Source organism: Prionailurus bengalensis, chromosome A1 (genome assembly GCF_016509475.1).
Source record: "Prionailurus bengalensis isolate Pbe53 chromosome A1, Fcat_Pben_1.1_paternal_pri, whole genome shotgun sequence".
Taxonomy (NCBI): Eukaryota; Metazoa; Chordata; class Mammalia; order Carnivora; family Felidae; genus Prionailurus; species Prionailurus bengalensis.
The window spans coordinates 171,436,402-171,461,837 of NC_057343.1; the positions used below are offsets into that span (position 1 = coordinate 171,436,402).

Below are 25,436 nucleotides of genomic sequence, written 5' to 3' on the forward strand. Positions count from 1 at the left end.
TGATGATGATGGTGGTGGTGGTGATGGTGTTGATGGTGACGATGTCTTGTTTAAAGATAAGCATTTGGGGGTTTAGAGAGCCCAACGGACCTCGTCTGAATCAGTCAGTTGCTAGCAGGTCTTAACTCTTCATGATCAGTGTTCTTACAGTTGTTCCATATCTTAGATTATATATTTATTGTTAAAAAATTTTTAAACTTAAAAACAAGATCCCTTTTGTTCATGAAGTAATTGGTGTTCATTAGTAATTATAACCAAAAGGTTCAAATTACTTAGCATATGTCACTCTATGTCAATGATGGAGCAACACTAAAGCTAGAATGATGACACAGATGTGGTTAAATATGTTTCCTTTAATACTTATATTTTACTTGATTTTAGAAAGGGCCCAAGGGAGGCACATGGGTGGCTCAGCTGGATGAGCGTCCTACTCTGAATTTTGGCCCAGGTCATGATGTCTCAGTTCATGAGTTCAAGCCCCATATATGGCCCATGCTGGCAGTGTGGAGCCTGCTTGGGATTCTCTCTCTCTCTCTCTCTCTCTCTCTCTCTCTCTCTCTCTCTCTCTCCCCCTTCCCAGCTTGTTCTCTCCCTCTCTTAAAGTAAATACATAAACTTTAAACACACACACACACACACACACACACACACACATCTAGAAAGGGCCAAAGGGAGGGGCACCTGGGTGACTCAGTCAGTTTAGTGTCTGACATTTGATTTCAGCTCAGGTCATGATTTCACGGTTCCTGAGATCGAGTCCCACATCAGCCTCTGCACTGACAGTGGGAAGCCTGCTCGGAAGTCTCTTTCTCCCTCTGTCTCTGCCCCTCCTGTGTGAGCATGTACCTGCACACGGACACACACACACATACACACTCTAAATAAATAAACAAACAAACTTTACTCTCTTAAGAAACAAAAACAAATACAAACAAACAAAAATTTAGAAAGGGCCCAAGGGAAGCATGGGAAAATTGTAAGGCAACTCATAACTATTTGAAAAAATAGTCTTTCTCAAAAATTTTTAGTGGTTTCAACTTCTCTTATGTTAAACATATTTTTTCCTTTTTAAGAAATTATTAGAAAAACAAATTTTCTGTTTGTAAACTATGAAATAATAAGTCTATACAACAAAAAATAAAATAACAAAAGAATCAAGGTTTTAAAGTGTTCACTGCTTTCTTTTGGAGTATATGTGAGAAAAGGAAATATATTATGAGCCCCAGAGATTGAAGTTTGTCTTCTGACGTACATCAGCCTATAACATATATGAACAAATTATATGGTTCACTGTAGTTCTGTTGGCATAATACATAGTTTATTACAGACCAAGCAATTATATGATTGGGATAGTTTTCTCTAATGTTAATCACTAATGTCCGAGTTAGAAATTAAAAGAAAATTTTTCATATTTTCATAGGAATTATTTTATTTCCTCAATTTTGAACCATTTAAAAACATTTCAATTGATTTAAATAGCACTTTAAATGTTATTACATATGAATTACGGCAGCATAAAATACTACAAATGCTCTCATTAATAGCCTGTACTTTATGTGCTTTCCTTTTAATGTAAATGTAATATCTTAAAATCCTCATTATAAGTTAATCTAAATTGGGGTGCAATTTCCAATTAAATTGCTGAGATGGAATCTATAAGGAAAAGGCATTATGACACTACTCTATTTAAAGTAGTGGTGCTGCATATTGATGCCTACTAATCTTATTAACTACATTTCCCCTGTCCAGGAAATGTGCATATGGTTTAGTGTTTTTGCTGTTCATTCCTCTCCCCGGCCCCACCTCCAGCTAAACTCATCTTCTGCAATGTTACCGTATTGGCACGCACAATTATTTCATCATATGCTATCTGATTCATTACACACTAGGATATACTCACCATATCCGAATCTATGTTCTTATAGCTTTTCTTGTTTTCGACAGGGTTGAAAATTGATCCAGAAGGGAGTTCTCTTTTACATATTATTTCCATGGTTTTCAGAATGAATTGCATATTTGACAAGATGTTTGGATACTTGTAATATGACCCTCCAGAGAAAGAAAGTGCTATTGTAAGAAAAATAATTTGTGATAATTATGTCATTAATATCTTGCATTATGTTTCATTTTGTTTCAGTTACTAAAATATAATGAAACTTAGTATGTAGATGATGAAACTGCTATCCATTTCCGAATCTCTTCAAGATTTCTAATGTTATGTATGACCCCTGGTGGTATAATAGAAAACTGCAAGGTAAATAATTAATACATAACAGTTTATAATTCAGAACAGCAATTGGTATAATGGTTGAACACCTAATTAAGTACAGTTACTGTACAACAATGCTTTGAAATTTCCAGGTGAAAATAGATACATTTATAACATATACTCTGTTCATAATGGATACTTCGAAACTATAATCCTACAAACAAACCAAGTCATTGCTTTTAACCCTACATTCTCTAGTGTTATTTCTTTTCAAGATGTTATTGTTGTTGATTTCTTAGAAAATATATTTTAAATACGGCAACAATTATTATCATTTAACATAACACTATGTTGGTATTTAACAGAACCATATTTATGCTGTTCTTTTTATAAACTTCTGGACAATTTTTGAGTTTCAATCTACTGAGAGTGGAAAAATTAGTAATAACTACTCTTCTACTGGGTGGCTACATAAATAGGAAGCAGTTGCTAATGGCCCCAGGTAGGAATCATTCTATTGTTGAAGACAAAGATGTACCATATGTAAGGCTCTACTTAACAGTATTTGAGAGCAGGGCAAAATCTGGGGCTTTTATCCTTATATGGAACAAAGATGTTGGTTTTCTCAGGATATATCTACAAGAACAAGCTAATGTGATAAATTGAGGTTTTATGCAAATGATTTTTTTTTCAACATTTATTTATTTTGGGGACAGAGAGAGACAGAGCATGAACGGGGGAGGGGCAGAGAGAGAGGGAGACACAGAATCGGAAGCAGGCTCCAGGCTCTGAGCCATCAGCCCAGAGCCTGACGCGGGGCTCGAACTCACGGACCGCGAGATCGTGACCTGGCTGAAGTCGGACGCTTAACCGACTGCGCCACCCAGGCGTCCCTGCAAATGATTTTTCAAAATTTATTTGCCACCATCATCTGATTATTTGTTGAGTCACTATGCTGAACACAGTGAGGAGCTGAAAGAGGATTTATAATGTATGAAGAAATCAAAACAAGTGGCACTCTAGCCAGGAATTCTTGCTCTGCTAGCCTACAATCTTACCTTGGTTTTATGCCCTGTCCAAATTGGTAGTAGTGGTGCATACTGGTCACTCTCCAAAGCACTTCCACCATTACCTTCTATTCCCTCCTCCATGACTTTTTCCACAAATATCCCCTTTCTTGTATCTCGAGTCTCTTAATCTCTTACCCTACAACACACTAGTCTTTTCCACTTTTGACTTTTTTTTTAATTCAATCCACTTAAACTAAAAAGTTTATTTAAAATTTTAAAAAAGAAAACCAAAGCAGGGGGCATCACAATCCCGGACTTCAAGCTATACCACAAAGCTGTAATCATTAAGACAGTATGGGACTGGCATAAGAACAGACACTCAGATCAATGGAACAGAATAGAGAACCCAGAAATGGACCCAAAAACGTATGGCCAACTAATCTTTGACAAAGCAGGAAAGAATATCCAATGGAATAAAGACAGTCTCTTCAGCAAGTGGTGCTGGGAAAACTGGACAGTGACATGCAGAAGAATGAACCTGGACCACTTTCTTACACCATGCACACAAACTCAAAATGGATGAAAGACCTAAATGTAAGACAGGAAGCCATCAAAATCCTCAAGGAGAAAGCAGGCAAAAACCTCTTTGATCTTGCCCACAGCAATTTCTTATTCAACATGTCTCCAGAGGCAAGGGAAACAAAAGCAAAAATCAACTACTGGGACCTCATCAAAATAAAGAGCTTCTGCACTGCGAAGGAAACAATCAGCAAAACTAAAAGGCAACCGACAGAATGGGAGAAGATATTCGCAAATGACATATCAGATAAAGGGTCAGTATCCAAAATCTATAAAGAACTGCTCAGACTCAACACTCAAAAAACAAATAATCCAGTGAAGAAATGGGCAAAAGACATGAGTCTTTTGGAGTAGACACTTCTCCAAAGAAGTAGACACTTCTCCAAAGAAGACACCCAGATGGCCAACCGACACGTGAAAAAATGCTCAACATCACTCATCATCAGGGAAATACAAATCAAAACCACAATGAGATACCACCTTACACCTGTCAGAATGGCTAACATGAACAATTCAGGCAACAACAGATGTAAGCGAGGATGAAGAGAAAGAGGATCTCTTTTGCATTGTTGGTGGGAATGCAAGCTGGTGCAGCCACTCTGGAAAACAGTATGGAGGTTCCTCAGAAAACTAAAACTAGAACTACCCTACGACCCAGCAATTGCACTACTAGGCATTTATCCAAGTGATACAAGTGTGCTGTTTGGAAGGGACACATGCACCCCTATGTTTATAGCAGCACTATCAACAATAGCCAAAGTATGGAAAGAGCCCAAATGTCCATCGGTGGATGAATGGATAAAGAAAATGTGGTGTGTATATACAATGGAGTATTACTTGACAATCAAAAAGAATGAAATCTTGCCATTTGCAGCTACGTGGATGGAACTGGAGGGCATTATGCTAAGTGAAATTAGTCAGAGAAAGACAAAAATCATATGACTTCACTCATATGAGGACTTTAAGAGACAAAACAGATGCACATAAGGGAAGGGAAACAAAAATAATATAAAAGCAGGGAGGGGGACAAAACATAAGAGACTCATAAATATGGAGAACAAACTTAGGGTTGCTGGAGGGGTGATGGGCTAAATGGGTAAGGGGAATTAAGGAATCTACTCCTGAAATCATTGTTTCACTATATGCTAACTAATTTGAATGTAAATTTTAAAAAATAAAGTTAAATTATAAAATTTAAAAAAAATTTAAGTTTTTTGAAAAGATTAATTGATAAGACTCACCAAGGAAAAAAAAGAGGACTCAAATAAGTAAAATCAGAACTAAAAGTAGATGCTACTATAGAAATGCAAAGGATCCTAAGAGACTACTATGAACAATTATATACCAGCAAGTTAGATAAGGTAGGAGAAATGGATAAATTCCTACGCCCATATAATTTACCAAGATTGAATCAAGATGAAAGAGAAAATATAAACAAAGTGATTATTGACAAGGAAATTGAATCAGTAATCAAAAACCTCCCAACAAAGACCAGACAGCTTCACTGATGAATTCTATCAAATATTTAAAAAGAATACAAATCCTTCTCAAACTCTTCCAAAACATATGGAAGAGAAAGGAACTCTTCTAAACTCATTTTACAAGGCCAACATTACCCTACCAAAATCAGACAAGGATGCCAGAAGAAAAGAAAATGACAGGCCAATATCCATGATGAACATATATCCACAAATCCTCAAAAAAAATATTAGCAAATCAAATTCATCAATATATTAAAAGGATCACACACCATGATCGAGTGGGATTTATTCCAGAGATACAAAGATGGTACAACATCCTCAGATCAGTCAATGTGATACACCAGGGTAACAAAATGAAGTCTAAAAATCATATGATCATCTCAATAAATGCAGAAAAATCATTGGACGAAATTCAACATCTATTTATGATTTTTAAAACTCTCAACAAAGCCAGTATAGAGGGAATGTAACTCAACATAATAAAGGCCACATATGACAAGGCCACAGTTAACATCATATTTATAAAAGGCATCCAAATTGGAAAGGAAGAAGTGAAACTGTCTTTTGACCTTGTTTTTTCATCCAAACTATTGACATATTTCTCTTTCTTTTATAGCTAACTTTTTGTAATAGTTCACTATCTCTGTCTCATGCTTAAACTTTCCCTTCACTCTTTATTTACCTGCAATCCGAATTTTGCTTCCACCTCTCCACTGGGAATGCTCCCAAGATCAACAGTGACTTTATGCTTACAGAAAGCCATCAACTTTCAGACCTCCTACCATTTAATACTTCAATAGCTCTTCATAATGTTGATCTTCTTGAACCTCCCCTCTTTGGATTTCTACGTCATCACTCCCTCTTATTTCCCTTCATTAACATATGTCACCCCAATAATTTATTAAATGTTTATGTTCCCCAAGTCTATTCCTAGAATTAATTTCCCACTACCACCACCTCCCACCCCCCAGGTTATTTCAGCCTTGTTAACATGGATGACTGTCAAATCATGTATGTTAATATCCAAGAAATAAATGAATTCCAGACTTCGTTTATTTCCCTTGTTCCAAGTCTATATTTCCAACTGCTCACTGGGTATATACACCTGAGTGACCTTTAAAACTCAATATGTCCAGTGTTTCTCCAAATGTTTTTCAGTTTAGAATACCATTATCTTGACTCTATTTGTCAATATGTAAAATTTAAGATTCCTCCTGAATTCCTCATTTTCCCTTATATACAGTCTGGATCCAATTGATCACCCAATCCACTGTCTTTTTTTCCTAAACATTTTCCAAAACAATTTTACTCTATTTCATTCCCATTTTCAAAGTTCATAATCTTTAACATCTCCTGCCCAACTAATGTCATAGCTAACTGATGTCCTGTATCCACTCTCTCTTTACTCCAGTTCAGCATCTACATTGCCACCAATGTTACCTTACTAAAATATAAAATTAACTTTCTTGAAATCTGGAAAGGTAGACATGATTACAGATGGGGAAACTGAGTCACAGACAAGGTCATGTATTTAAGTAGGAAAGTTAAAACCCATGCAATCTGGCCCAGAAGCTGTGTTCTGCAAAACTGTACCTATTATCTTTCATGAAAAATAAAATACAGCTTATGTTCTTTATAGTGATAGTCTGAGCTTCTCAAACTATAACATAAAACATTTATTAAGTGTAGAAAATAAAAGATAGTCTACCGTATAAATATGGTTGAAGCCTAAGTAAATGTTGTTTAAAAGTTCCTAGGTGACCATGCAGGAAATATATAAAAAGTCGTAAAAAGACCAAATAGCCAATCTGTCAAAAGAAAAAGAAAAAAGTATTTTTGTGCTGCATCAATAAATGTGTAAAAACTATGAGGAAAATAAACCATTTTATTGTTACATTTGCTTTGATGAAACAATTTCAGACTCACTTGAGATTATGTGCTTTTGAAATAACTTTAAGACATTTATATCAAGATTGAAAGACTGGTTCAGCCAAAAACCTTTTATAAATCGTCTCTACATTATATATAATGACCAGTACCAACTGCTATTCTGTTCTATGTCCTATAGAACAGTATTTTTCAAATCACAAGTCATGCCCCTTAACTGAGTCATGAAATCAACTGAGAGGGGATTTTTAAACAAAATAGAAGAGAAAATATCATAGTACATTGCACAGTTCAGTATATAAATCAGTGAGTATTACGTGTGTGCTGGGTTGCAATGCAGAAGATATTTCTTCCCATGAGTCTCAGCCAAAACAGTTTTAAACACATTTCTTTAGATAATTTTGAGAAATGTTCTGCTGGTGCATACTATGCTACACTGAGATCCCAATTCCCCTATGAAGAAAAAGTCATCGCTGAATAAACACTGCCCTCTTACCTCCATCAAGTTTCCTGTAGAGCAAGTTTGTTTGACATTGAATATGGAAAATGGAATATCTGCAAAAATATATGATATGCAAGTTTTCACAGAAAATGAGAGAAAACCCCCACAAACGATAGAAATAAATGGAACACAAATTCCTTAACTGCTAAATCAAAAGATTTGGAAAAAAAAAAAAAAAAACAACAGTATCACTGTCAAGATATAGATAGTCCAAATCAAATCCTCTTAATAGTGATGCAGGCTAGTGTCAGATCCACATGTAAAAAAATAATAATAAAATAAAAAGGATGAATCTACCCAGTGGCAGTGATTCAACCAAGACAATTTAACAAATAAGTGGCAACACTGGGTTTTGAACCCAAGACTATGCATTGCACCAAAAGTCATGAACTTTCTGTTACAGCTGTGATTTCCAAATACTTTTATCACAACATTCTATTGATAAAATAAATTCTGAGAATGCACCATCAGTATTTATATATGTATCTATAAATTATGAACATGCACCATCTATAGACTTAAAAAAAATAAAAAGAAAATGTGTATAAAGCATACCCAAGGAATCTCTTCATATAGACCACTTTGATATAGTACTGTACTTCTCTAAGAGATTGAAGTTAGATGGGAAGTGGAAATTGTCAAATCATTTAAAAGAATATTGCAGCATTCTAAGTGGGAGTATTAAAATCAAAATACCTATTGTTATAGACGTTGAATGAAAAAATAATAAGAAGGGGAATAATTTGCAAGGAATTAGAGATGGATATTGAAAGGAAAATTAATGTTCAAAAATTTCATGTCGGAGAAAATCGAAAAATTCATGAAAAACAGATCAGTTTGAATAATCACTGTATTATACCCCAATTTGGTTATGAGTTTCACCTGACCCTGGGCTATCCCTAGTAATAACTATGCTTGGCAAAATGATTTGAAAAGCTTTCATCTATAATATTATAAAAGGCTAAATTTTTTTTTAAAAATCTGCCTTTCTATACATCTAGAATATTCTGGGACCTTCTGTGCATCTTTCCTCATGTCTCATTTGTGTACATATTCTTTCTGTAGCTTGACAGCTTGAACTTTGCCTCCTAGGCTGAATCTCTCTGTTTGTCATTTTTCTCATTCCTAGCCCTCCCATCTTTCCTTCCATTATTCTTTATTCCCCTTCTTTCCTTCTCTTTCCATCACTTCTTCTCTTCATTACTCTGATTCTGTTATCTAACTACAAAATAGTAATACTGAATAATATTTATTATGTGTTATATTTTAATAGTTGGTTATGTGTTCCATGTTTTTTATAGAAGGTTGAAGAACACTTTATATTTATGTCTAAACTATATCAAACTATTATCCCTTATATGTTATTCTCCACACTTCAGTGGTAGACTTTGATACTTCAGATGATTCTACACACATAGATGAATAACAAGGAAAGAATGCACACAAAATCTGAAAGTAAATAATATTATGGTATCAAATATTTCTAGTACTTCCCAACACTGGGCCAAATATTACTGAACAACAAAATGGTGCATATGAAGGTGGGTGATGCTTTCCTGGCAATACCTTTCAGTATAGCATACTTTCAAAGAGAAGAGATCAAAAGGGAGGTTTCCAACTGACTGTCAGATATATAATGAAAATTCTACAAAGGGAGAGGAGTATATCTGAAATGGCTTCTTGCCTGAAATCAAAGGTATTTATAGAGCATGCTTATTTCCACTATCTCATTTATATTATCTAGAAGAATAAGGAGTAAGCTTTAAAATTAGCAAATCTGAGAGGCAAGGTAAATGTATAGCATTATGATTGACAGTCCAATGGACTCTGGGGTTCAAAACCTTCTCTGCTGAGACCTTGAATAATTCACTTAGACTCTCTATGCCACAGTCTGTAAAATAATGGCTAACAATAGCATCTATCTTTTAAAATTGTTTTAAAGATTAAATAAGTTAATATGTCTAATACATCTGAAGTGCTGATCATTGTTCAAGTTCTGTGCAAGTGTTCACAGCTGCTTTATGAACCTGTGCAAATTGTCTAAACTGTCAGATGAGAAGATACAGGAATCTTTTTAAAATTAAATGACATAGTATATATAAATTATAAGCAATTTGTACAATGGCTAAAACTTTATTTTATAGTCATTTATTGCTAGCAGAAATATAAAAGGCAACGAACGGAATATGTCCCTAAAGGGGATGAGAAGAAAAAGGAAGAAAAGCCAGACTTGCTCTATGTTTCTCCTTCTATTCTTTTTCCATTATAAAATATGTACAGACATAGATATCTTTTTAAATCTCTTCAATAATTACGTAATCTTTTCTATATCTCCATAACGGACAGTTTTGGGAACAGAGGAAAAAGAAAGAAGATAAAGTCATCATAATCTTACCACCCAAAGACAGCCATTGGTAAAATCTTGTCTCTCTTCTCCCAGCCCCTCTATGCAAAGCTTCGATTCTTTGCACATCCAATTTCTATTATGTGTTCTCTGAATCTCGCCTGGTCTCTTTAAGTCTTTTACCCCCAAACATGTCTGAGAGGATCTAGGCTTGATTTCTAAGGACTGAAACATCATATCTTCTAAAAATGCCCTGGCTAATTCATTAATATTTTCATGGTTGATTTCTACAGTTCACAGTCAAAACTGAATGAGAAATTATTTTTGCAATAAATAACAATAATTTTTGCAAGTAATTCTTAAAATATCATATTTTAAGAGTATGTATTTATTAAGAATTTTTTCTCCCAGGGGCTCCAGGGTGGCTTAGTCGGTTAAGCGTCCGACTTCGGCTCAGGTCATGATCTCGCAGCCGGTGAGTTTGAGCACCACATCAGGCTCTGTGCTGACAGCTCAGGGCCTGGATCCTGCTTCAGATTCTGTGTCTGCCCCTCCCATGCTCATGTTCTGTCTCTCTCTGTCTCTCAATAATAAATAAAATTCAAAAATTAAAAAAAAGAATTTTTTCTCCTAGTTTTTCTTTATCTTCTTTGCAATAAAACTACCAGTTAAGCTAAGTGTTTTTGACTAATAATAAATTTTACAGCAGGCAGCCAGCATCATCACAGGGAGTAGACCCATATGACATCCAGGACCTTATGAAACATGAACCACATGAAGATAGTTTCCCATCTGATGGCTCTAAATGACACAAAATACTGAGAGAACAATTCACCTTCTCAAATTGGGCAACTATTTAAGGTTGTCAACATTTTAAAATGGAAAGAGGTATTTAAAAATTCTTAAAATAGAAAGGAAAAATGCTATATATATTTAGACATAAATTAAACTTGATTTTAATTATTATTTTCTTACATAGTTGGTGAACTTATATGTCATCAAACTATCTCCATTTGGATATCAAGTAACAATGTATTATCCACATTTAGAAAAGATTAAAATAAATTAACAAACAAAAGAATATTCCATAATGAAACCAAATGGCCTGTTTAGGTCCTAAAACAGGTGTCATGTGACCTCATGCAGTATGTGTAGCAATTAAAACACATTAAAAATATTTTAAAACATACCTTTGCCAGCTTTATTTCAATTGAATATAAGTATGCCTTTTGGAATGCATCACAACAGAGTCTATATAAAACTGATTCCGCAACAAAAAATAATGCAGGCAGATGATCATAATCAAAGGAAGCATGGTCCAGGGAAGCATAAAGCATATTTAAAGCTTCTGAAATATTAAAAGTTGGAAACATCATAATTCATAAGTAATGCTGTTTGCATGCTACAATTAAGTCTTACAATTAACTATTTGCTGTCACCAAAGCCAGATTGTGGTTTTAAAATATTTACAAATTCTTTGACACCCCTCCCATCAAGAGGTGAAGTCTACACCCCTTTCCCCTTTTCACCCCTTTTATTTCATTTATTGAACCTGAGTAGGTCTTGTGACTGCTTCAACCAATAGAATGCAGCAGAAGTGACACTGCATGATATTCAAACCGAGATCAGAAAAGGCAATACAGCTGCCACTCCGATCTCTTTCTCAAGATGCTAGCTTTTGAACCCTAAGCAGCCATGTAGGAAGTTTTAATTACTCAGAAGTCACTAAGCTAGAGAGACTACAGAGATAGAGATAGAAGAGAGACAGAGAAATGCCCAAGGAGCTCCAGCTGTTCCATCCAACAACACAAAGTAGATCACCAGGCCACACAAATGATGGTGGAGAAATGGGATAGAACTGGATAAAAGAAGACAGTGCTAAAGATAAGTACTATAAAGAGTGAAAAACTAGAAAATCAAGGCAGAGGAAGTAAGACCCAGGGGAGATGAGTGAAGAAGAATATCAAGCTAAGGCCCCAGAGAAATTACACCTCAAATTATTACAAAGATTTTGAAGAGCTGTCATGTAAATATCTGAAAAGAACAGCAAATGCAGGGACTTGAGGAAGAAAAAGCCCTGACACATCCAAGGAATAAGAAGGAGAACAGTACAGCTGGAGCGGAATGAATAAGTAGGGAAGGCAGCCAGGAGCCAGATCATAACGAACCTTGTAGTTGGGGCTTGTTTTAAGTGTAATCAAAAGGCACTAGAAATGATTTAAGCTTTGGAATGGTCACCGCTGCATGGAAAGTGGATGGACTATAGAATGAGGAGCAGACAAGAGACAAGACAGGTGTGGAGGGTTTTCAGTTGTGGAGCTGGTAAGACAAATTCACACTTGGGTTTTTTATTTGGAGTTCAATATCCTGATTAGTGAAAAAGCTTTTGACTGTGTGTAACAGGAAATATAAAGACGTGTCTTCAAAATAAGTATGTTCATTATTTCCCAAGATCATAGTTGGAAATACTGTAGGGCTGGCTCATCTAACTGCCCTGGGTATGTATTTTTCTTTCACCTTCCAGTTTCTCTGATATATATGCTTACTGTGATGACCACACAAGCTCCATGCATTATTTTCTTACCAACTCATTTAGAGAGGAATCAAAAGGTATAAGAAGGGAAGAAGTGCTTTCTCCCCAGGCTTATTTTTTCAAAAGCAATTCAACAAAAAGTACTCCAAATAGACCTATTTTTTATATCTCTGGTCAGGACCAGGTCACGTGACCACTCCTAATCAGGTCATGTAATCACTTGGAAGCAAAAGAGAATGGCCATGATTAGTTTAAATCAACTATGACCTCCCCCGGATGCCGAGGCTGGGAAGCGCCAGTCTTCTGAATCACGTGACTGAAGGATACCTGAACAAAACAGGTTTAATGGACAAAGAAAAGCAAGCAGCTGCTGGTTGCTGATAAGCTAGGGTTGTTTACTTCAATATCATTTAAAAATTTAGTATAGGTCAGGCTGTGGATAGCACTGTGATGAAGTGCCATATAGGTAGATTAAATACAAAATTGTTCTTACTCTTCCTGTTGCTTGAAAAGTCCCGGATAGCACTACAAAACCCAATTTACATAGGAAAATACTCTCTGACCTCATATGGTTAACATTTTAAAACTCATTGTAAAAGGCATACACATAAAATTTAGGATAACGATAGGAGGAATTTTACCTCCTTAAAAATAGTGTTTTTTAATTTCTTTTTTAGATTGGTTGGAGGATGGTTTAAAAGGAGACATATAAACGAGAAGTGATAAATGAAAAGGTAATGAGTAAAATGGCTGTTTAAAATAAGTGAAAAACAAACAACCATTTGGCTAACGTCTTATGAGTAAGAACTATAAAAGTCCAAAACAAGTTTCTCTAAAGTATAGCGCCTATTGTAATTCAAAATCACTAAATGACATTTTATATTACTTTTTAATTAGCCAGAGCAAAAGTTTCTAAAACACTTTTGTAATTAAAATGTTGAACAAATTCATGAATTCAAAATTACAAAAGGAGCTTTCCTAATGAAACATTACCAGATATTTTGATACAGAAAGGCAAATTTTCCTTGGCTCCTGCATAGTTTTCAAATGTTAAAGTTCACAAATTATACCTTCTCTGCTAATCTACAAAACACTTGAGGTAACTAAAAAGAGCTTAGTTAGAGCACGTACCATCTTGGATTTCTCCTTTGCATTGAGCCAGATATATTACTTCCGTCCATGCAGTAGGAAGATGAACATGCTTCCCAGAGCCCAAGGTTTTGAGACCCAATTTTCTCTGTTATGGGAAAGCATGAAAAAAGGCAAACCAAAATGTACAGCTTCTTACAAATTTATGTGTTTATTTAATTATACTCTGAAGGTCACTCTAGGAGGCTATGCTCTACAACCAGAGATGTATAAAACTTTTTGTTTTGCTTTTCTTATTTTTATTTTTTGACATTTTCTGTAAATTGTTATTAATGCTAAATGTAAGGAACGTTTGCTAATATTCTGAGTTCTGTCATTAGTTATTTGCTAGAAATAATTCTTTTATTCTTTACTTTCTAAGGATTACTTCTATCTCATTTCCCCACCAAGAGAAAGCATCTCCGATTCTAGAAGGAAAAGTATATTGAACAAATGCAGTTCGACAGAAAGTAGTTTGAAGCCAGTTTGCTGGAAAACCCTGGCTACTTCACTGTGAATGGACTGAAATTAATGAACATGAGATATATACCAAGATGACCAGTCTTTTCTTAATGGTCCCACTCCTAGGACTGCCCTGGGGAGCAGCTGGCCAATTGGAGAGAAGCTCACAGATGAATGTACCTGCTAGCACCTCTTGGCATGAAGTACATTATTTTTCTAATCAAATTTTTTCAAAATTTTAAAAAATATGAGCAACAGTGAACTGAAATACTGGGAAATAACAACCACCACCACAACAAAAAAGATGGCTTAATTTATGCTTCAATTTTGTGCAACTTTTATTGCATGATTTTTTTTTTGTATTAAAGCAAAATCATAGGTATATTAGTTTCTTCCAAACAAACTGGATCTAATGTAAGAAAAGTAAAACAAAGACTTATTTCACTTCTTGTTCTGTTTTGATATGTGTTTGAAAATCTGGAAATTAATGGCACACTCTTAAAGAATCTCTTTTCTACAAGTTAGGTGAATAATTTGTTACACAGAAAGAATAGAGTATTCTGAATAGTTTGTTACACAGAAAGAATAGAGTATTCCGGGCATGTATAGTGAAGGTTTAGGAAATCTTCCTTTCTTCTTTGGGACACTTCATATCTCAGTCAACCTTTTTTTTAGAAAAAAGTGGAATTTTCATAATCAAAAATTTATTCTCCAGCCTTTCATACTTTGTGGCGAGCCCTTGGTCAAGTGTCAACAGCTACATTTCCCTTTAACTTATGGATAATCTCCACCTAAAAATCCATTTGACATTGAATTATTTGGCTATAAGCTTTAACTTTATTTTGCATTAGTATCTTTAACTATGCTTACTTATAACTTTAAAAAAGTATGTCTTATTTTTCCTTTCAGTATTTTGGAACATGTAACCACCCACCAACTAGAACAGAAAGTCCATATATTAAGTAATCAAAGAGTGTACTATTACCTTACATCTGAGGATATTTTTTCTAGCTAGGTCCAACAATTCTTCCTTCTCTTTTGGATTTTTTGTTTCGTTGAATCTCAAGATGAATTCTTTTGTGATTGAAAATGATGGCCTAAACCAAACAAATCAATAATTATAGCTAACAGTTCCAAATTTTAATTTGGGACTACCAGGGACTGGGTGTAACACTTTTCTTTTAAAAAAGTACTTTACCTTAATAAAAATGTTTCATACACACATATAGAAATCAGTGAAATAAAAAGAAAATATGTGTACAGACCTCCTAGACTGATCTAATCATGATCTTAGATTGAGAAACAGAATTCTCATAATGTCAAAGAATTTTGTAGTCTCTGAAAAAAAAAAAGTTTCTGAAATGGTTGCCAGAAGTCTTGTTGGTATATGCCTTCTTCATAGGTAAAACTCAGCACAGCTCCAGTTATGTTGAAGACTAATTTATCTCTTCACATATATCAGTGTAGGTTCAATTTAAGCTAAACCTTTATTCCCTCCATGCAAGTAGAATCAGTCCAACTGTGGCTGCGGTAAAATGAGCGAGGGAGGAAAGATGTATGTGGTAAGGTCAGAGAGGTGACAAGTAGCCAGATTAACTCTGGATGAGATGGGAAGTTATTGCAGGGTTTTGATTAGAGGAGTGGCATGATTTAACTTAAGTTTTAATAGGATCATTCCAATGTCATACTGAGAGCTGGAGTGTGGAAAGGTGGGAGGTAGCCAGGGAGGAGGCACATGCATACTTAGGTGAGAGATAACAGTGGCTTAGATCAGATTAGAGCAATGTCGGTAAAGAGAAAAGTTTGGATGATGGGTATATTTTGACATTAGTTCCAGCAAGACTGCCTGAAGAATTAGAAATTAGGCATGAGAGAAAAAAAAGAATTCATGATTGAACTGAATAACTGGAAGGATGGAACTGCAATTTTCTGAGATGGGGAAAATTGCTGGAGAAGCAGGTTTGGGGTGAGGGCAGAGAATAAATTCAATACTGGACATATCGTGTTCGAGATGGCCATAGCCATCCAGGCGGGGACATGGAACAGGCAATCAGACATAGGAGTTCAAATTTCAGGTGAAAAGTTCAGGCGAGATACATCAATTTTGGAGTCATTACTGAGTCATTAAATACACATATGGTATTTAAGGTCTTGCCAATGAAAAGGAACCCCTGTGGGAGTGCATAGAGAATAGATGAGCATTTCAAAGAGAAGTAGGAAAAATAAGTTGAGGGTGTATGCAAAAGAATGAGGAGAGTGATTATAATGATATACCATAAGATTTAAGATGAGCATGGGATCAAAAGTGATATCAGAGGAATGATGAATAGCTGATAGAATCAATGAGTTCTTTATTTGTGTGACCAAATAACTGTTGGAGTCATGCCATTAGAAGGAGTGAACTGGAAGAAAAAAAAAAACCACATTTTTCAAGAACTACCATGTTCAGAATTTCGTGAAATAGTTGCTTTGTGGTCACAGCCCTTTTCAGGAGACAGACATATGTAAAAGTAAAGACAGTGCCTTATGATCACAGGATGAGGAGAGGTAATGGCATGGTGTCCTATAAGCCAGAACCAAATATAGATATTCCAGTGAAGAACAATTAATGAAATAACCAACTCTTTAACTGCCATCCTAAAATGTGCATTTATTCGGTCATTCATTCAGTAGGCATTTAGTGGCCATCTCCTGTTAATCTTGGAAGTGGAGATACAACAATGGAATAAAAAGCCCTGCCTTCAAGGAGCTTACAGTAAAATAGAGGAAGAGTTCAGGTTTAGCACTCTGGTAGCATTGGCATTCTGAAATGAGTAACTCCATTCTTGATTTTGTGTTCTCTATTTCACTCTCCACCTTGGAGACAATCTGCTTAGATAAATACAGTGAAGGTTGGCTGAAAACTCTTTCTCAATAGTCATCTAGGATGACATATCTTTGATCCACATGAAGACTCCAAAATAGCTTTAATCTTCACATGTGTACTAAGTGCTATGGGAATTTCAAGACCGTATCCCCTTTATGCAGTTAATTTTTTATAAATTTCATTAGAAATTATATTTTTTAAAATATGAACATAACAGTGCTTTTCACAACAAACCAAACATGAAGGGATGCATAAGAAAAAGTTAACACACTTAGACTCCCAACATTACTGCCTCCGGTCATACCCATCAGAAATAGCCAAGATCAATGGTTTAGTGCGTATCCTTGCATACCTTTCTCAATGTTCACAAACATAAACAGACCTATAAATAATTATATTTAAATAAATGGAACCATGTATATAGCACTGTAGCATTCTTTCTTCATTAAATTTATTAGACATGCCTCAAGTTCAAATGATGCTAATATGCAGTAATATGGATATACACAAATGCAACAATTCCTTTATTGATTGACATCTCCCATTACTTCCTGTATAATTTTGTCCACCCAAACTGATGCCATAATTTTATTTTTTTTATTTTTTTATATTTTTATTTGAGAGACAGAGAGAGATACAGCACAAGTGGGGGAGGGGCTGAGAGAGAAGGAGACACAGAATCTGAAGCAGGCTCCAGGCTCTGAGCTGTCAGCACAGAGCCCAACATGGGGCTCGAACTCACAAACTATGAGATCACGACCTAAGCCAAAGTCAGATCCTTAAGTGACTGAGCAACCCAGGTGCCCCTGATGCCATAATTTTAAAAAATCCTTGTACATGGCCTGATATTTAACAGGTACACACTATTCTAATTTATCTATCCCCATACTATATGTAAGTGATGAATCACTGGGTTCTATACTTGAAACCAACACTATATTGTATGTTAACAACTGAAATTTAAGTAAATATATTTAAAAAAGAAAAGAGTAAATATAGGCATTTGAAAAGAAAATATGCTTTAGCTTCCCACCCTCCAACTTCTTCCCACATTCTAATTTCTTCAAAGATAAATGTAATCTATTATAAGTATATAAGTGCAGTCGTATAGAAAAGGAAGTAAATAAAGATCATTCTAATTTTACATATACAGAAAATATACTTGGCATGAATACCCTACCTAAACTATTTATGTTACCTGTGAATTCAGAATTATTTTAGCTGACAATTCATTTGTTCAGTAAATATTTAAGGGAAGTCTCCTACATACAAAGTATTTTGCTATATATAGTGAGGGCTAGAAGAGGAATCAGACTTGGCCTCAGAAAGTTCCCAATGTGGGAAAGAAGTGAGATGCAACAAAAAGATGTACTAAGAAAAATAAATAAATAAAGGAGGGGCACCTGGGTGGCTCAGTCAGTTAAGCATCCAACTTTGGCTCATGATCTCACAGTTCGTGAGTTTGAGCCCTGCATCAGGCTCTCTGCTGTCAGTGCAGAGACTGCTTCGGATCCTCTGTCCCCGCCCCCCCCTTTGCCCCTTCCCTGCTCGCATTCTCTCCCTCCCTTTCTCTCTCTCTCTCTTCCCCCCCTCTCAAAAATAAACATTATAAAAAAAGGAAATGAAATCCTATGAGAGTTTAGAAGTAGAAATAAATTCCTAGTCCTGTAATCTTGGTTTAATCACTTAATCTGTGTGAACTATCATTTTTCATCTGTGGAAATGAGGACAACATCTTGTAGAATTTTGAAAAGCATCATTGCAGTCTGGTTCCCAGTATATATCAAGTGCTGGATAACTGTTAGTTATAAGCATTACTGTTTTGGGTTAAAGATCCAGAAAAAGCTTCTTTGCAGAAATGGCACTTAAGCTGTAACTTGAATACAAAGGAACTGGAATGTGACAGAATAGCAGCTGTCCTTTCAAAATTCTTTATCTGACTTTTCTTTGGCACATGATCACCTAGCTACTCTATATTTCCCAGTCTTTCTGGCAGCTAGATGTGGGCATATGGCCAAGCTAATGGGATGTGAGCAAATGTAATATATGCAAATTTCAGGTCACCTCTAACTTGAAGGCACACCATTTTCTCTAGAATTATACCTTTTTTCCCTCTGGTGGACTGGAACACAAATATAGCGCTGAATCAGCTTTGATTAGGCAGATGAGTACAACACCCTGTGAGATAATGAAGGTCCTGAGTTTTCTCACTAAAAGCAGGGCTGTCCTGTCAGCCTAGACCCACTGACTTTTTATGTCAGATAAATACATTTCTATCTTACCTAAGCCACTGAAATTAGTGGCCTCTTTCTATAATTGTTTCCAATTTACCCTAACTATTGCAAATGGGAACAAAGAGAAAAAATAAAGAATTTAACCCACCATAAACAGACAGAATGCTTAAAATCAAGGTAGGAAATGAAGATGGAAATTCTGGGTTGAGGACAAACATAAATGGCATTGAAAGGTGGTCTGTGGCAGAGATTTATAGCTTCCTACATTGGTGTCTGTTCTCATTTTCTTACAAAAAGATTCTTTCTTGCAGTTAGATATGCCTGTATCTCTATGTTTCAGCCAGTAAAATGTAAGTAAAATTCAGATAGTAGTTCTGGGAAGTTTACTAAAAAGGGGGAACAGACCCTTCTGCCCTTTATCCTGCTGCATGAAGCATGACTGTGATAAGTGGAGCTTCAGCAGCCACGATAAACCCATGAGATTGCCTTATGTGTAAGCCATGTGCGGCAGAGCAGACGGATGGAACCTAGGTTCCAGATCACCATACCAGCTCTGGACTGACTACATTCAGAGAAATAAATTTTATTTTTATTTAAGTGGCATTGCTATTTATGATATTCTTAGTTGCAGTGGGCACTAATTCTACGTTACGCACAGGTTTTTAAGTTTTATTTAATAAATAAAAAGGAACTGTTGTGCAGAAGAATTATGAGATTACACTGTACTTTAGGATGTCTAAACTCAAAGTCATATGTTGAATAGTTTTAAATGAGGAGTCACTCTTGGGAAGCCACTCAGCAACTATTTCAACAATGTAGGTAAGAAGTAAAAAAGGTCTGAACTACAGTTTGGGCAATACAAATGAGGAAGAGTAAATGAATATGAAAGATTAGGTGGAAGCTAAACCAATAGGGCTTGATGACTAATAGGATGTGAGAAGAATTGTGAGAGTGGAGGTAAGATAATCTCAAGGCTTTGAGCCTACACAATCAGTAGTAGAGAGCTGACATTAGGACAATAAGATGGAGGAATAAGGGTAGATGATCTGTGCTGTTCTGGACAACTGATTATGATTTACCTGTGAGGCATCCAAGTGGAGAGGTCTATGATCCAGACTTGTGAGGCAGGTATTAGGAAGTGGATAGGATATGGAAATGAAGATTTCAGATTCAACTACTATCACTGATATTCAAAGCCACAAAATTTCAAGAGGAAGAGTACTGAGGAAAAAAAAAGAGTCAAGGGAGATCTTTGGACAAATTCCATAGTTAGAGGCAAGAAGAAAAGAAGAGACAGTGAATATAATAAAAGGAGATTCAGGGGAACACTACAATGGAATTCAAATATGTGTATAATTTGGGGTATAAATTCCTTCTCTGAGAATTGTCCATTACTTATAGTCCCTAGTGAATCAGTAGGTCCAGCTTCTATATTAGTATCATATGATCCTACCTCCCTGACTGTAGCTGACTGGGTCACATCACCTGTCTGAGTCAAGTTAGGCCACTCTAATCCTCTCTACAGGGATTTTAAATAATTACCTGATACTTTAATTAGTTGATGTTAGAGCGGAACAGAAATGTTAGTCTTGTAGAGCCAAGAGGTGGCTTTTGCTGAGAGGCCATTCAAGACAACAAAGCACCCCAAAACAGAAAGCTACTTGGTCACCATTGGAGCACCCAATCAATGTTTGTTAGATTATTTACTAATGTATAGCCAGAGCCGCTATCTTTTTCATGTTTCTAGTCTAGTATAGATGCAGACTACATCTGTCAAGTTGACCATTTTATCTCTTGTATCAATTAGAGAACATAATGAGTACTGAATGAATGAATGAATGAATGACGCCTGGCTATGCCTTCTGCTCTCAGGTTCCACCAGACAACCCTGTATCCTTCCCTTACATTTTCCTTTTGCCTAAGTTAATTTGATGTTGTGTCTGTTCCATGCAAACAAGCAATTCTAGACTGACACAGCAAAGAACAGAATGTAGAATAAGACGATGACCAAACATACATCTGCAGGGAATCAAAACTAAGGACAAAGAGACCACTAGAGTTAATGTTTAGAAAGTGAGTGGAAATCTTTAAGACAGTAGTGTCACTAGTGAAACACTGATACTGAGTTGAGTTTAGGGATAAGAAAATTCTGATGTCTGAAAACATTCTGCAAAATTCAAGCACACAAAGCTTATAAGGTCTCCATGATTAGTGCCTGTTTTGGCCATAAATATTGTGCAGAGTCTCAGATCACTTGACTTCTGCCTGCATGATCTCCATGGCCAAACACTGAGCTGCCTCTCCTCTTCTACATTTGGAGTAGCCACCTTCTGAGTGACACAAGATGGAAGTATGGTAAGTTAGCACCTACGGGGTGAATCTTGATGAAGGAAAATGCTAGACAAAAAGGAACAAATGATATGAATAACCCTCCTCATTTCTCCATTCTGTGGACTATTGTGAGATGTGGCTTCTCCTTGAAAGCAGTCTTAAAAAGTCCCATATGCCAAATATGGACATGTCTCTCCTGTGTCTCATTATGGCAAGATGCAATTTAGTGCTCCAGGAGGTAATGCATCAAGGTTTCCTGTCTCATTTTCCTTTTTTTTCCACCTTTAGTGAATTGACCTTGCATACCTTACATAAAGTATTAGAATTCTAATCCTCTTCTCATATTCTACCTTCTAGTGACTTGGGCTAAGACAGTGGTATAAGCCTAAGTATAAGAGGTCTGTGGTTTCTAAGATTTTGCAAGACTTTATGTACCCTCTACAGACATCCTCATCAGTAGCTACTGACCTCTCATTTGGGGTAATACATTCTTTTTTTTTTTTTTTTAATTTACATCCAAATTAGTTAGCATATAGTGAAACAATGATTTCAGTAGATTCCTTAATGCCCCTTACCCATTTAACACATCCCCCTTCCCACAACCCCTCCAATAACCTGTTTTTTCTCCATATTTAAGAGTCTCTTATGTTTTGTCCCACTCCCTGTTTTTATATTATTTTTGTTGCTCTTCCCTTATGTTCATCTGTTTTGTCTCTTAAAGTCCTCATATGAGTGAAGTCATATGATATTTGTCTTTCTTTGACTAATTTCACTTAGCATAATACCCTCCAGTTCCATCCACGTAGTTGCAACTGTCAAGATTTAATTCTTTTTGACTGCCGAGTAATACTCCATTATATATATATATATATATATATATATATATATATATATACCACATCTTCCTTATCTATTCATCCATTGATATACATTTGGGCTCTTTCCATACTTTGGCTATTATTGATAGTGCTGCTATAAACATAGGGGTGCATGTGTCCCTTTGAAACAGCACACGTGTATCATTTGGATAAATACCTAGTAGTACAATTGCTGGGTCGTAGGGTAGTTCGAGTTTTAATGTTTTGAGGAACCTCCATACTGTTTTCCAGATTGGCTGCACCATGTTGCATTCCCACCAATAATGCAAAAGAGATCCTGTTTCTCCTCATCCTCGCCAACATCTGTTGTTGCCTGAGTTGTTGATGTTAGCCACTCTGACAGGTGTAAGGTGGTATCTCATTGTGGTTTTGATTTGTATTTCCCTGATGATGAGTGATGTTGAGCATTCTTTCATGTGTTGGTTGGCCATCTGGATGTCTTCTTTGGAGAAGTGTCTATTCATGTCTTTTGCCCATTTCTTCACTGGATTATTTGTTTTTTGGGTGTTGAGTCTGAGCAGTTCTTTATAGATTTTGGATACTAACCCTTTATATGATATGTCATTTGCAAATATCTTCTCCCATTCTGTCGGTTGCCTTTTAGTTTTGCTGATTGTTTCCTTCACCGTGCAGAAGTTTCCTATTTTGATGAGGTCCCAGTAGTTCATTTTTGCTTTTGTTTCCCTTGCCTCCGGAGACGTGTTGAGTAAGAAGTTGCTGCGGGCAAGATCAAAGAGGTTTTTGCCTGCTTTCTCCTTGAGGATTTTGATGACTTCCTGTCTTACATTTAGGTCTTTCATCCATTTTGAGTTTATTTTTGTGTATGGTGTAAGAAAGTGGTCCAGATTCATTCTTCTGCATGTCGCTGTCCAGTTTTCCCAGCACCATTTGCTGTCTTTATTCCATTGGATATTCTTTCCTGCTTTGTCAAAGATTAGTTGGCCATACGATTGTGGGTCCATTTCTGGGTTCTCTATTCTGTTTCATTGATCTGAGTGTCTGTTCTTGTGCCAGTACCATACTGTCTTGATGATTACAGCTTTGTGGTATAGCTTGAAGTCTGGGATTGTGATGCCCCTGCTTTGGTTTTCTTTTTCAAGATTGCTTTGGCTTGGGGCAAGATTGCTTTGGCTTGGTTCCATACAAATTTAGGATTATTTGTTCTAGCTCTGTGAAGAATAGGGGTAATACATTCTAAAAAAAGCTACATTTAATACATAATTACATGGGTTCATGCTCTTTATGGCCATCCAGATCCTGTCACCATATTTTTGGCTAAATCATCTATAGTCATCCTCAAATGCTACAATATATAGGTCTCAGGCTAAAATTAACAGGCCTAATTAAAATTTAGAATTTTACTTAAAGGCTTATAATAATTCAGATAAATGAAAAACAAAGCCTATAGACAAAATAAACAAATGATCAGAATATAAATGTTAAGTCTATAAAAGTTTCTTCTTGCTGCTGACAACACATATTTAGAGCCCATATTATAAAGCTAAATTTTATTATGAATGTATACTTATAAAAATCAGAAATATTAGGGGCTCCTGGGTGGCTCAGTCGGTTGGGCGGCCGACTTTGGCTCAGGTCATGATCTCGCGGTCCATGACTTCGAGTCCCATGTCGGGCTCTGTGCTGATAGCTCAGAGCCTGGAGCCTGTTTCAGATTCTGTGTCTCCCTCTCTCTGACCCTCCCCTGTTCATGCTCTGTCTGTCCCTGTCTCAAAAATAAATAAAACGTTAAAAAAAAATTTTTTTAAATCAGAAATATTATATAGATAGGTACATGTATAGTATTTTTAAATATTTAGAGCATGTATTTGTAGAGCACATTTTACTATCTATGAAAGTGTCAAAAACATTAATAAAAAGAAAAATTGGGGGCTTATTAACATTTTAGGAAACTGAAGACTCTGGCCTTCCAGATATAAAAAATATTTCTATGAAAAAGATGTAAAATAATCTAATAGCTTGACTAAATCTTCCTAATGTAAGACTTACATTCCCTTTAATTCTTTCCAGTCACCTAAAATAAATGTATATATTTGGTGTAAGTCTTCAAAATCTTCTGGTCTTCACCATCTCTGAGATGAATTAGAAAAAGCAAAACAGACTATACACAATAAAATAATCTTAGTTATAAAAGAAAATTGTGACAAAATAGTAATACTCTGAACCAGTAATCCATTGTAAGATTGTGTGATTTTTCTCTGTGGTCCAGAATAGACTTCAGTACCTCATTTGAAAGATTTACATGCAGCCCTAAATGTGTCTCTAACAGAATCCACACTAGGCCTGCAAAAATTCATGTTTCTAAGGAAGAATAAGTGAAACAAATACAATATGAGGCATATGACAATTCATGTAACACCTAAGAAGGAAAACAAAAGTGATGTCCCTTCACACAAGACAGTTCTCTGCTTCATCTCAAACAGTTTGTGCCAGGAACAGAATCTGGTTTCCCTTGGTACAAGGGGTCATGGAGAGAAGACCAAGTATATTTTCTAAGTGACTGTGCAGTACGAAAAACCCAGAGCTTCCAAGGTACAGAAAACTTGGACTCCCTTCACATTGTCTAACTAAATACCTGAGGTAAAAGCAATCAGAACTAATCCCAATCCTTTCTCTCCCAACTCCAGGGATATGTAAAGAAGCTGCCTTGGTGCTCAGCAGAGAAAGAAAGAGAAAGGGAAAAAAAAGTGTGTGTGTGTGTGTGTGTGTGTGTGTGTGTGTGTGTGCGCGCGCACGCGCGCATGCTGCTGAGATCAGTCTCAGTGCAGATTTATACTCCAGGCAGATTTTAAAACTCAATTGGTAAATATGGTAACAAGAGAAGTAGTCACGTGGAAAACAGATCACATATCAGAATAAATTGTTCCAAACACTACAGTAAAAAGAGACCAAAAAAAGGAAAATACAGACTAAAGAGTGAAAGGTGAAATATACAATGAGATGGTCTAATATACATGTAGTCAAGATTCCCAGA

The 25,436-nt window shown here is 35.9% G+C and overlaps 1 protein-coding gene across 2 annotated transcripts in view; it reads right to left on the reverse strand.

Moving 5' to 3' along the window:
- The window catches only part of TMEM232 (transmembrane protein 232), a 204,348-nt gene that overhangs the window by 162,228 nt on the left and 16,684 nt on the right, over nucleotides 1-25,436 (reverse strand). For both annotated transcript variants that reach the window (XM_043595221.1, XM_043595212.1), the window contains exons 4-8: nucleotides 15,121-15,232; nucleotides 13,677-13,782; nucleotides 11,203-11,360; nucleotides 6,988-7,087; nucleotides 1,901-2,067 (exon numbers count right to left, since the gene is read on the reverse strand). In XM_043595221.1, the coding sequence (XP_043451156.1) occupies nucleotides 1,901-2,067; nucleotides 6,988-7,087; nucleotides 11,203-11,360; nucleotides 13,677-13,782; nucleotides 15,121-15,232 (643 nt within the window). The remainder of the gene's footprint in view (nucleotides 1-1,900; nucleotides 2,068-6,987; nucleotides 7,088-11,202; nucleotides 11,361-13,676; nucleotides 13,783-15,120; nucleotides 15,233-25,436) is intronic.